Source organism: Salvelinus sp. IW2-2015, unplaced genomic scaffold (assembly GCF_002910315.2).
Source record: "Salvelinus sp. IW2-2015 unplaced genomic scaffold, ASM291031v2 Un_scaffold2958, whole genome shotgun sequence".
Classification (NCBI taxonomy): domain Eukaryota; kingdom Metazoa; phylum Chordata; class Actinopteri; order Salmoniformes; family Salmonidae; genus Salvelinus; species Salvelinus sp. IW2-2015.
In genome coordinates, this window is record NW_019944253.1 from 1 (window position 1) to 13,104 (window position 13,104).

Genomic DNA, 13,104 nt, shown 5'->3' on the forward strand with positions numbered 1-13,104 from the left:
GCTGTGCTCAGCGATTTCCAAAAAAAGCTTTACCGAAAAGCACACCATGCTTAATCTGAGTACAGCCTCGGAGACCAAAAAGCATACAGATACCGCCATGTTGTAGAGTCAACAGAAGTCAGAAATAGCATATAATATTCACTTACCTTGATCTTCATCAGAATGCACTCCCAGGAATCCCCAGTTCACAATAAATGTTTTGTTTTGTTCGATGAAGTCCATCATTTGTCCAAATACCTCCTTTTTGTTGCTTCGTGTTGTAGTACCGAAATCCAAATTCACGATGAGCAGGCATACAAAAGTCAAACAATTCCATTACAGTTCGTAGAAACATGTCAACGATGTATAGAATAATATTTAGGATGTGTTTTAACATACATCTTCAATGATGTTTCAACCGGAGAAGGTTGCATTAAGGAGAAGTTGATCTAAAGTTCCATGCATAACACTTGTATCTTTTATCAATGTTTATTATGAGTATTATGCATGTTTTGGAACTACTGAACACGCCAATGTAGAATACGATTTTTGGATATAAATATGAACTTTACCGAACAAAACATACATGTATTGTGTAACATGAAGTCCTATGAGTGTCATCTGATGAAGATCATCAAAGGTTAGTGATAAATTTTATCTCTATTTCTGCTTTTTGTTACTCCTCTCTTTGGCGGGAAAAATGGCTGTGTTTTTCTGAGACTTGGTGGTGACCTAACATAATCGTTTGGTGTGCTTTCGTCGTAAAACCTTTTTGAAATKGGACACTGTGGCTGGATTTACAACAAGTGTATCGTTAAAATTGTGTAAAATACTTGTATGTTTGAGGAATTTAAATTATGGGATTTCTGTTGTTTTGAATTTGGTGCCCTGCAGTTTCACCGGCTGTTGACGAGGTGGGACGCTAGCGTCCCACATACCCTAGAGAAGTTAAACAAAAGCAGAACAGRGTGGCCAACCTTTACCAGCTCAGAGGATCTTATCAACATGTAGTGATTATCCCATAACTGTAAAATATTGTTCAATTTGTTTTCTCCATTTGACGCAACAAACTTTTCCATGTTGCAYGCAATGGTTAAATTCTGCTGAATTGGCTCAGCAACACCAACAGTCCGAGCACCAGACAGACAGTTTCACTGMGGTGACCTATGTTAGGATCTGATCTAAGGTCCAGATGGGTTGTGGGTAGCAGGGGGTACGGTTTAAGGACCAGGTGAGTTCCGGGTAATGTAGTATGATCTTACCTGGGGGAGTGCATGCCTCTACAGAGGACTGAACTAGAACAGAGCGTCTCTTGGAGGGCATTGGCATCTTCCGCTCTTTGTACTTGGCCAAGGCAGCGTGAACGGCTTCTGTYTGCAGGTCTAGACAAACACAAAGATCACGCAAACTTTTATTACACAGTATCATACATATCCTGCATGKACTGTGTGAACACTTCCTGAAAAACATCCTTTAGGTTATGTCAGCATTGGAACAGACACCTGAAAGTCTTATCCCAACCATAATACACATTTAGGGGTGGTTCCCAGGACAGACAAGCCAAATCCTGGAGTAAAAGGCATTTCCAATAGAGATTCTCCTTTGAGCATGATGTTCAGTCCAGGACTACACATAGGGGCAGTTTCCCAGACACAGACTAAGTCCATCTGATCCTGTAGGATTGTCCTCTTACCAGATCTGAAGCCTTCAACCCCCCAGTCCATCTGATCCTGTAGGATTGTCCTCTTACCAGATATGAAGCCTTCAAACCCCCAGTCCATCTGATCCTGTAGGATTGTCCTCTTACCAGATCTGAATCCTTCAACCCCCCAGTCCATCTGATCCTGTATGATGGTCCTCTTACCAGATCTGAATGCTATTCATTGACTACAGCTCAGCGTTCAACACCATAGTACCGTCACAGCTCATCAATAAGCTAAGGACCCTGGGACTAAACACCTCCCTCTGCAACTGGATCCTGGACTTCCTGACAAGCTGCCCCCAGGTGTCAAGGGTAGGTAACAACACATCCGCCACGCTGATCCTCAAGAAGGGGGCACCTCAGGGGTGCGTGATCAGTCCCCTCCTGTACTCCCTGTTCACTCATGACTGCATGGCCAGGCATGCAGATGACAACAGCGTTAGGCCTGATCACAGACAACGATGAGACAGCCTTGAGGGAGGAGGCCAGAGACCTGGTCGGTTGGAGCCAGGACAACAACCTCTCCCTCAATGTAATCACACACATAGGAGATGATTGTGGACTACAGGAAAAAGACTGAGCACGCCTCCATTCTCATAGAGAACCAGGTTGAGAGCTTCAAGTTTCCTTGTGTGTCCACATCACCAACAACTAACATGGTCCAAGCAAACCAAGACAGTCGTGAAGAGGGCACGACAAAGCCTATTCCCTCGGAGACTGAAAGGATTTGGCATGGGTCAACAGATCCTCAAAAAGGTTCTACAGCTGCACCATCAAGATCATCCTGACTGTGTTGCATCAGTGCTGTATGGCAACTGTTCAGACTCCGACCGCAAGGCGCTACAGAGGGTAGTGCGTATGGCTTAGTACATCACTGGGGCCAGAGCTTCCTGCCATCCAGGAGCCTCTATACCAGGCGGTGTCAGAAGGCCTTAAAAATTGTCAAAGACTCCAGCACCATAGTCATAGACAACCCCCCAGTCCATCTGATCCTGTAGGATTGTCATCCTCTTACAGACCTGAAGCTTTCAACCCCCCAGTCCATCTGATCCTGTAGGATTGTCCTCTTATCAGACCTGAAGCATTCAACCCCCAGTCCATCTGATCCGGTAGGATTGTCCTCTTTACCAGATCTGAAGCTTCACCCCCAGTCCATCTGATCCTGTAGGATTGTCCTCTTAATCAGACCTGAAGCGTTCAACCCCCCAGTCCATCTGATCCTGTAGGATTGTCCTCTTACCAGATCTGAAGCCTTCAACCCCCCAGTCCATCTGATCCTGTAGGATTGTCCTCTTACCAGATCTGAAGCGTTCATCCCGGGTGTTGGTGGCCGAGACTTGTTGGTGGGGATCCTGTGTGAGCAGCCTGAGACAACATCTGGATCCTGTTCTCCTTCTGCAGAGATGGTTCTACACAGAGACACAGTAACACACGATGAGACCACATTTACCTCTAACCCTGACATGATGTCTGGATCCTGTTCTTATCTACAAGAAGTGGTTCTACAGCTAGAGACACAGTAACACACGATGAGACACATTTACTCTAACCCTGACATGACGTCTGGATCCTGTTCTCTATCTACAAGATATAGGCTGGGCAATGTCAAAAATTATACATGTGTTTCACATTTGACGATATGACAGATTTTATGTTTTTGAATAATGCACGTTTTAAATATGCTCATGGATAGTTCATGACCCTGTGTTTCAGGGAAATAAAATGATTATTCTAATTCTATAGTTGGAATATAGTGGGCGAACACTGATACATTGTAAGATTTGACAGACAACAAATTCACTAATTGGATGTCACATAATAACATATTCAAGCTTAGCCTATTCCGCTCTGTTCTAAGAAGATACCGTTGCACACAAACATCGTGCTGATCTAGGCCTACACCTGGTATCAGGCTGGATAAGATAGCTACGGTTCTGACTAGATTACATTTCGCTAACAAGAGAATAGCATTAGCGGCTAACCTGATTTAATTTTGGACAAAACTTAAGAAAATACAGGGCTTGGTGTGGTAGACGAGGGAGCAAGACAACTCAACCCTAGACCCTGCAGCTCTACCTAGATCCTGTAGCCCTGCCCAAGATCCTGCAGCTCTACCCTAGATCCTGCAGCCCTGCTCCTGTATCCTGCAGCCCTGCCCTAGATCCTGTAGCCCTGCCCTAAGATCCTGTAGCCCTGCCTAGATCCTGTAGCCCTGCCCTAGGATCCTGTAGCCCTGCCCTAGATCCTGTAGCCCTCCGCCTAGATCCTGTAGCCCTGCCCTAGATCCTGTAGCCCTGCCTAGATCCTGACTGCACCTGACCCTGCTAATCTGTACCCTGCCTAGATCTGTAAGCCCTGCAGAGCAAGGGGAACAAACTACTCCAAGTCTCAGAGCGAGTGACGTTTGAAACGCTATTAGCGCGCACCCGCTAACTAGCTAGCCATTTCACTTCGGTTACACCAGTCTAATCTCGGGAGTTGATAGGCTTGAGTCATAAACAGCGCGAATGCTTGAAGCACAGCGACGAGCTGCTGGCAAAACGCACAAAGTGCTGTTTGAATGAATGCTGCTGCCTACCACCGCTCAGCATCAGACTGCTCCATCAAATCATAGACTTAATTATAACATATAACAAACAGAAATACGAGCCTTTGGTCATTAATATGGTTGAATCCGGAAATATTATTCGAAAACAAAACGTTATATATCGCATATACCCTGACTCTGCGGCAATGAACGCAAGAGAAGTGACACAATTCTCACCTGGTTAATATTGCCTGCTAACCTGGATTTCTTTTAGCTAAATATGCAGGTTTAAAAAATATATATTTCTGTGTATTGATTTTAAGAAAAGGCATTGAAGTTTATGGTTAGGTACACGTTGGAGCAACGACAGTCCTTTTTCACGAATGCGCACTGCATCATTAATATGCAACGGCAGGACATGCTAGATAAACTAGTATATCATCAACCATGTGTAGTTATAACTAGTGATTACGAATTGATTGTTTCTTTTATATAGATACGGATTTAATGCTTAGCTACCAACTTACTTGGCTCTACTGCATTCGCGTAACAGGTCGGGCTCCTCGTGAGGCCATGGTGGTTAGAGCGTGGAAAACTTAGTTCGACCGTAAGTTGCAAGATGTGGAATCCCCGAGCGAACAGGTACAGAACCCTGAATCAGGCATTAAAGAACCCACTGTCCTAAGGCCGTCATTGGAAAAATAAGAACGTGCTTAACTTCCTTATGGCGTGCAGGGGAAGTAGTTGAAGTATGCTTGGAGTGAGAAGGGTGCACAGAGGTGCCCAAAGTAAAACTGTCTTGCCCTCATTCAGTCCCAGGTTGCGTAAATATAATGCATATTATTATTTGTATTGGAATAGAAAACACTCCGAAATTTCTAAAACTGTTTTGATGACGTCTGGTGAGTTATAAAGAAACTCATATGGCAAAGATCAAAAACCAGAGAATAAACATCCAAAACAAGAAAGTGGGAATTCCTGGATGAGTTTGCACCCTTCCTACGGCTTCCGACTAAATGGTTAACAGTCTGGTAAGGAACCTTGTCTGATGCCTTCTAACTGCGTGAAGTGGGGCCGAAGGAGACAAGGAGAATTAGTCAGGTTATCAATGGACTGACCATGCTCTTGGACCATGCCGGCGTTCACATGAAGGGAGCTCTGTGTTCCATGCTACATCTTGAGAGTCAATGTAATTCCTTCTCCAGTTGGAACGGTTACTCTGAAGATTTATGTACTGAAAGATCCCGCGTCTCTCCACTGATTCTCTGCCTCTAACCCTTATTAACAGGGCTGAGTCAAATGGCTTACTGGTGCTCTTTCATGCCCGTCCCTAGGAGGGGTTGCGTCACTTGATGGGTTGAGTCACTGGACGTGATCTTCCTTTGGTCTGGGTTGGCGCCCCCCTTGGTTGTGCCGTGGCGAGTCTTTGTGGGCTTAGTACTCGGGCCTTTGTCTCAGGATGGTAAGTTGGTGGTTGAAGATATCCCTCTAGTGGTGTGGGGGGGCTGTGCTTTGGCAATAGGGGTGGGGTTAATTCCTTCCTGGTTGGGCGCCCCTGTCCGGGGGTATCATCGATGGGGCCATATGTCTCCTGAACGATCCTGTCTCAGGCTCCAGTATTTTTGTATCTGTAGTAGTTGTCGGGGGCTGGGTCAGTTTGTTATATCTGGAGTTACTTCTCTGTCTCATCCGGTGTCCCTGTGTGGAATTTAATGTATGCTCCATCAATTCTCTCTTTCTCTCTTTCTTTCTCGTCTCTCGCTTCGAGGCGCTGAGCCCTAGGACCAGTCCTCAGACTACCTGGCCATGAATACTCCTGCTGTCCCCAGTCCACCTGGCCCGTCTGCTGGCTTCCAGTTTTTTCAACTGTTCTGCCCTGCGGCTAGGAACCCTGACCTGTCCACCGGACTGCAGCCTGTCCCACGACCTGCCTGTTTTAAACTCTCTAGAGAACAGCAGGAGAGGTAGAGATACTCTGAATGATCGCTATGAAAAGCCAACTGATATTTACTCCTGAGCGTGCTGACTTGCTTGCGACCTCCGAACAGACTACTGTGATATTATTATTTACCAATGCCCTCTGGGGTTCCCCCCCCCCCTTTTTTTGCCAATCTTACATTTGAACATCTTGCCATGTTCCTGTTATAGATCTCCAACCGGCAACAGCCAATAGAGGAAGGCCCCCCCTCAATAGCCTGGTTCTCTCTCTAGGTGTTCTTCCCTACGGTTTTGCCTTTCTTGGGAGTTTTTTTTCCCTAGCCACCGTGCTTCTACATCCTGCATTGCTTGCTTTTGTGGGTTTTTAGGCTGGGTTCTGTACAAGCATGAGAGTATCAGGCTGAGTGTACGAAAGGTCTATATATAATAGCATTTCCATTTGATTTATGTTTAAAAAACATTCTAAGATTGATCAATACATCGTTGACGATGTTTCTACTGAACTGCTGTTACGGAACTTTTTGACCTTAGTGAACGCGCTTCCTGACATTAGTGACAACGCTGACTTTGGTTTGTTTACCCAAACAACGCTAAACAAAAATAGCTATTTGGACAGATAAATGATAGACATTCCTCGAACTGAAACTCAAACAGTTCTGTGGAAGTGGGAGTCCGGAGTGCATTCTCGAGCGAAGAATCAACAAAGTGAAGATTTTATAATGCTTTTTATGAGTTTTGTTGACTGCAAATTGGCGTAACTGTTATGGCTTCCTTTGGTTGGCGAACGTCTGTTCTCGAGATGAATGTATTGGTGCTTTTGAACCATCTGAACACAACAAGCGTGTGCATTAAGAACAAGTGTAATCTTTAATTCTACTGTAGAAACATGTACTGTATCAAAGTTTATGGATGAGTATTCTGTCATTGACTGGCTCTCCTTGCCAATTTCTCCCCCGGATCTTGTGAGCATTTCTAAGCATGCGCCAATGTAAACTGAGTTCTGATATAAAATATGAAACTTTAAACGAAATAAAACATATGTATGTGTAAGACGTCCTATGAGTGTCATCTGATAGAGATCATCAAAGGTAGGATCATGTTTATCTCATTTCTGCTTTTGTGACCCCTGTCGTTGACTGTTGTCTGTGATTTTCGGTACTAACAACTCGTTTGTGGTGCTTGTCGCGAAAAGCCTATTTGAAATCGACACTGTGGTGGGATCAACAACAAGATACCTTTAAAATGGTATAAGATCACATTGTAGTTTGAGAATTTTTAAATATAATTCTGTGTTGAACTTGGCGCCCTGCAGCTTCACGGCTGTTGTCAATCACCCGTATACTGGGATGCACAAAGAACGTACTTGCCTAATTAAATAAAGGCGTAAAAAAAACCAAAAATCTAATAAATTGTGCCAAACGGTACATAAAATACGCTGATTTCGAGTTGTTGTGAAAACTGAAAGCGGCCCCTATCGTAAATCGCGCATTCCGTTAATCGGTTGACCTCTACTTACAGACCCTACACTTCACGTCCATGAAGTCTTGAAGAGGTTGTAATGGCTCACATGCAACACCATTATCCCCAAAAACACTAGAGCCGCACTCCAATGCATATCTATGCACTCCACACGCCCTTTCCCACCTGCGACGAAAAGATACACACTATGTAAGAATGTTATCTGACACAAGCTCAGCGTTCAAACACCAAGTACCCTCAAAGCTCATGCACTAAGCTAAAGGATCCTGGGACGTAACACCTCCCTCTGCAACCTGATAATCCTGACTTCCGACAGGCCACCCCCCAGGTGTGAGTACGTAGCAACACCATCTGCCACACTGATTTTCAACACGGAGCTCCCGCAGGTGCGTGCTCAGTCCCCTCCTGTTACTCCCTGTTCACCCACGACTGCATGGCCAGGCATGACTCCGACACCATCATATAGTTTGCAGACGACACAAAAGTGGTAGGCCTGATTCCCGACAAGACAGCCTATAGGGAGTCAGAGCCTGGGCGGTGGTACCAGAATAACAACCTATCCCTCAGAGTAACCAAGACTAAGGAGATGATTGTGGACACAGGAAAAGGAAGACTGAGAATGGGGGCATGCTCTTCGCATGGGGATGTGTGGAGGCAAGTTGAGAGCTTCAATCTGGTTCCCACCAACAACCTAGAATGTCCAAACACACCAAGACAGTCGTGAAGAGGCACGACAATACCTATTCCCCTCGGAAATAAAAAGATTTGCAGTAGTTAGAGATCCTCAAAAGGTTCTACAGCTGCACCATCGAGAGCATCCTGACTGTTGCATCACTGCCTGGACGGCAATTGCTCGGCCTCTGAGCTGCAAGCACTACAGAGGGTAGTGCGTACGCCAGTACATCACTGGGGCAAGCTCCTGCCATCCAGGACCGTCTACACCAGGGCGGTGTCAGAGGAAGCCCTAAATCAAGCCCAGTCACCCCAATCATAGACTGTTCTCTACTACCGCATGGCAAGCAGTTACCGGAGTGCCAAGTCTAGGACAAAAAGGCTTCTCAACAGTTTTACCCGCAGAGCCATAAGACTCCTAACAGGTAATCAAATGGCTACCCCCCAACCCCTCTTTTTACCTGCTGCTACTCTCTGTTTACTCATATATACATCACTTTACACTATACATTCATGTACATACTACCTCAAATTGGGCCGACCAACCAGTGCTCCGCACATTGGCTAACCGGGCTTCTGCATTGTGTCCCCCACCCCCTCTTTACGCTACTGTTACTCTCTTCATCATATATAGTCACTTTAACCATACTACATACATACTACCTCAAATCAGCCTGACTACCGGTCTGTATGTAGCCTCGCTACTTTATAGCCTTGCTACTGCATATAGCCTGTCTTTTACTGTTGTTTATTTTTACCTACCTATTGTTCACCTACACCTTTTTGCACTATTGGTTAGAGCCTGTAAGCAGCTTCACTGTAAGGTCTACACCTGTTGTATCAGCGCACGTGACAAAAACACTTGATTTGATCTGAGGGGTGTAGAAGCCAGCAGCTTGGCTTTCTACCAGGGAGGCATCTTACCTTGAATCTGAGGGATGTAGGAAGGCCAGCAGCTTGGCTTCTACCAGTGGCGCATCTTACCTGAATCTGAGGGTGTAGGAGCCAGCAGCTTGGCTTTCTACCAGGTGAGGCATCTTACCTTGAAATCTGAGGGATGTAGGAGCCAGCAGCTTGGCTTTCTACCAGGTGAGGCATCTTACCTTATCTGAGGGTGTAGGAGGCCAGCAGCTTGGCTTTCTACCAGTGAGCGCATCTTACCTTGAATCTGAGGATGTAGGAGGCCAGCAGCTTGGCTTCTACAGGTCCAGCAGCTTGGCTTTCTACCAGGTGAGGCATCTTACCTTGAATCTGAGGGGTGTAGGGGGCCAGCAGCTTGGCTCTCTTCTTCTCATATCCCTTCTGTGTGATGTCCCCTGGAGAGACAGAGAGAGGAGACAGTGGTGAGTCACTGGCCCACATGGCCATCAGATAAGATGTGTGGTCTTGACATGGTGTGTACAGTGTGTGATTGCCCGTGTGCGCCACCGCCACAAAAAGCACCCAATCCAGCATAGTGCCAGCCTCTAGCGCTGGCACCACAGAGCACCAAGAGGCCACGGGATGTCACCCCCCTCCCCAAATTAACATCTCTGGGACAAGGACAATGACTGTGTTGTGATATCCAGAGACCAAAGTCCATCTGCTCTAGTCTGGGACACAGCAGTATAATACTCTAAACTCTGTAGCCTAACAAATACTGCTTCCTAACTTAAAACACATAAACTCCCTCTCAAGTCCTTTGTCTTTATTCTCACAAACACCCTCCCATCCAGAGTGCACTGAGCCTATAAACATCAGGGATGCCAACTGCTGAGGGACCAATATGGTGACACTTTCTGCACTGAAACATGTAATAAATCCCTGCAGGGGGAAATGCAGGTTGTAACTAATTAAACAACAAATAATATGGTCTACATGATCAGTCTCTGTGTGTAAAATAAAAAGTGGTTCATGTGAACCTAACTCACAGCTAAAAAAAAATATTAAAGAAAGCAACCCCAATGTTATTTGTTGCCTAAAACTTTACTGCAAATGACACTCAAGTCTTGAAAAAAAAAAACAATACACTAATATTGAGTTACCATGACAGCCTTTAAACGCTTGTGACCATGACAGCCTTAGACGCTTGTGACATGAAGCCTTAGAACGCTGCGTTACCATGACAGCCTTTAGAGCTTTGACATTTGACAAGCTTTAGAACGCTTGTGACCATGACCAGCCTTTAGAACGCTTGTGACCATGACAGCCTTTGAACGCTTGTGACCATGACAGCCTTTAGGACGCTGTGACCAACAGCCTTTAGAACGCTTGATGACCATGCAGCCTTTAGAACGCTTGTGACCATGACAGCCTTTAGAACGCTTGTGACCATGACAGCCTTTAGAACGCTTGTGACCATGACAGCCTTAGAACGCTTGTGACCATGACAGCCTTTTAGAACGCTTTGACCATGACAGCCTTTAGAACGCTTGTGACCATGAAGCCTTTAGAACGCTTGTGACCATGACAGGCTTTAGAACGCTTGTGACCATGACAGCCTTAGAACGCTTGTGACCATGACAGCCTTTAGAACGCTTGTGACCATGACAGCCTTTAGAACGCTTGTGCAATGACAGCCTTTAGAACGCTTGTGACCATGACAGCCTTTAGAACGCTTGTGACCATGACAGCCTTATAGAACGCTTGCTGACCATGACAGCCTTAGAACGCTTGTGCCATGACAGCTTTAGAACGCTTGTGACCAACTGACCACTTGGACCATGACAGCCAAACATGACAGCACATTATCACATTGTACACTTTCTTCCTGTGGACATCTGTTCTACAATATGCCAGCAGAACATGACACCCTTTGTTGGCATAATTGATCTCTTTCAGCAGAGAGTACACCTGGCATACCCCTTTTACCCACTGTATTGAAGAGGGAAAGTGTGTGGTGTTCCTTACACCTCTATAGTGACATCCAGTTTAACCAGCCCAGTTATTAAGCCAGCCCAGTTTAAACCGGCCCAGCTCCAGCTACACCTGATCCCTGAATCCACTTGTTTAACAAGCAACTCCTCATTTTTCACCTAATTCTCTCATTCTGAAAATTAACCACATACTGTAGAGAAAAAACATTACTTAACAGATAACTCGTTAACTACTAACATCTCATACAGATTGCCAGGGTCCTAAGCATCTAATAGCCCGTTATAACTTGAGGAAGGAAAAAGTTGTATACCAGTTGATACTGTAGTGAATTGGTTAGGTTACAAACGTTAGCTCATCTGATGTTGTAGCGTTAGTTGTCTGACTATATTAGCCAGTAATTTTCACACCATTAACCAATTTTTTGATCAGATATGTAGGCAATGTTGCTCAACATTCACTGGCTAGCTAACGAGGTTAATTTGATCCAGCTGAGCAAGATACTTACACATGCTAATAATACTTGTTTAAACCACACTTTCTCCCTCAACTCAAACTTTCTAAATGCCAGTGGTTTTTCGGTTACAGCTCATTAAGTATGCTTCATCACCTCAATCGCATGGTATGCTTTCACTGTAAAGCCTATTGTAAATCAGACAATGCAGTTAGATGAACAAGAATAAGGTTAACCGATAAGATACTTGTATGTTCATAAATGTTTAATATTATGATCATTTATTGAATTGCGCGTTTCACCGGATGTTGTCAACAGGTGTCCCGCTGACGGGACGTCTAGCACTAACATGACACTGAAAATCAAAAACAAGTCCAGCTGATGCGTGTATTGTTCAGAGCCACCAACAGAGGCACCAGAGGTACATGCTTGACGTGTCAGACCACCACAGAGGGCACCAGAGGTACATGCTGTGACGTGTCAGAACCACCAACAGAGGGCACCAGAGGTACATGCTGTGACGTGTCAGAGCCACCAACAGAGGGCACCAGAGGTACATGTCGTGACGTGTCAGAGCCACCAACAGAGGGCACCAGAGGTACATGCTGTGACGTGTCAGAGCCACAACAGAGGGCACCAGAGGTACATGCTGTGACGTGTCAGAGCCACCAAACAGGGCACCAGAGGTACATGCTGTGACGTGTCAGAGCCACCAACAGAGGGCACCAGAGGTACATGCTGTGACGTGTCAGAGCCACCAACAGAGGGCACCAGAGGTACATGCTGTGACGTGTCAGAGCCACAACAGAGGGCACCAGAGGTACATGCTGTGACGTGTCAGAGCCACCAACAGAGGGCACCAGAGGTACATGCTGTGACGGTCAGAGCCACCAAAAGAGGGCACCAGAGTACATGCTGTGACATGCAGAGCCACCAACAGAGGCAACAGAGGTACATGCTGTTCTCCATCAGCGCCACACCTCACTACCCCTTCCTGGGGATCACCCTCTCCTCCTTCCTTCCTCCTCCTTCCTTCCTCCCTCCTCCTTCCTTCCCCTCCTCTCTCATCTCCCCAACATGTCTCTATTAGTCACTGTCAGTCCCTATCCACACTGCTGGTCCAGCCTCTCCTCCAGCCCATTCACAGATCCATCTGGCGGGGCAACTGTGGGCTTGGTGGCTAGGTGAAGGAAGAGCAGATATCTGTCAGGGCATCGTACTGACATTTACAGGGCTTTATATTGAGAGGCTGGATGGCATTGGCCCCTCCTCCCCTCAGCCCAAGTCGAACATCCCCACCTGAGCCCTCACAGAACCACCGACATCACCGCCGGAGGATGGGACCGTCTTGCGCGCGTAACACTGGCGGCGCGCGCTCGTATGTCTGTCCTCTTGTAATGAGACCAGAAGCAATCTTTTTCAGCCTGAGGATCTTCATCTACTCCAACTTCTCCTCCTCAAAGGCGTGGTAACATTAGCTTATCCTAGTTCCACAATCGA

The 13,104-nt window shown here is 46.0% G+C and overlaps 1 protein-coding gene across 1 annotated transcript in view; it reads right to left on the reverse strand.

The window, feature by feature from the left end:
• Window positions 1-1,243: 1,243 nt before the first annotated feature.
• LOC139025608 (disco-interacting protein 2 homolog B-like) overlaps window positions 1,244-13,104 on the reverse strand; it is a 73,465-nt gene continuing 61,604 nt past the window's right edge. The window contains exons 2-4 of the mRNA XM_070440750.1: window positions 9,542-9,613; window positions 2,979-3,090; window positions 1,244-1,361 (exon numbers count right to left, since the gene is read on the reverse strand). Coding sequence (XP_070296851.1) covers window positions 2,993-3,090; window positions 9,542-9,613 — 170 coding nt within the window. The 3' untranslated portion in view covers window positions 1,244-1,361; window positions 2,979-2,992. The remainder of the gene's footprint in view (window positions 1,362-2,978; window positions 3,091-9,541; window positions 9,614-13,104) is intronic.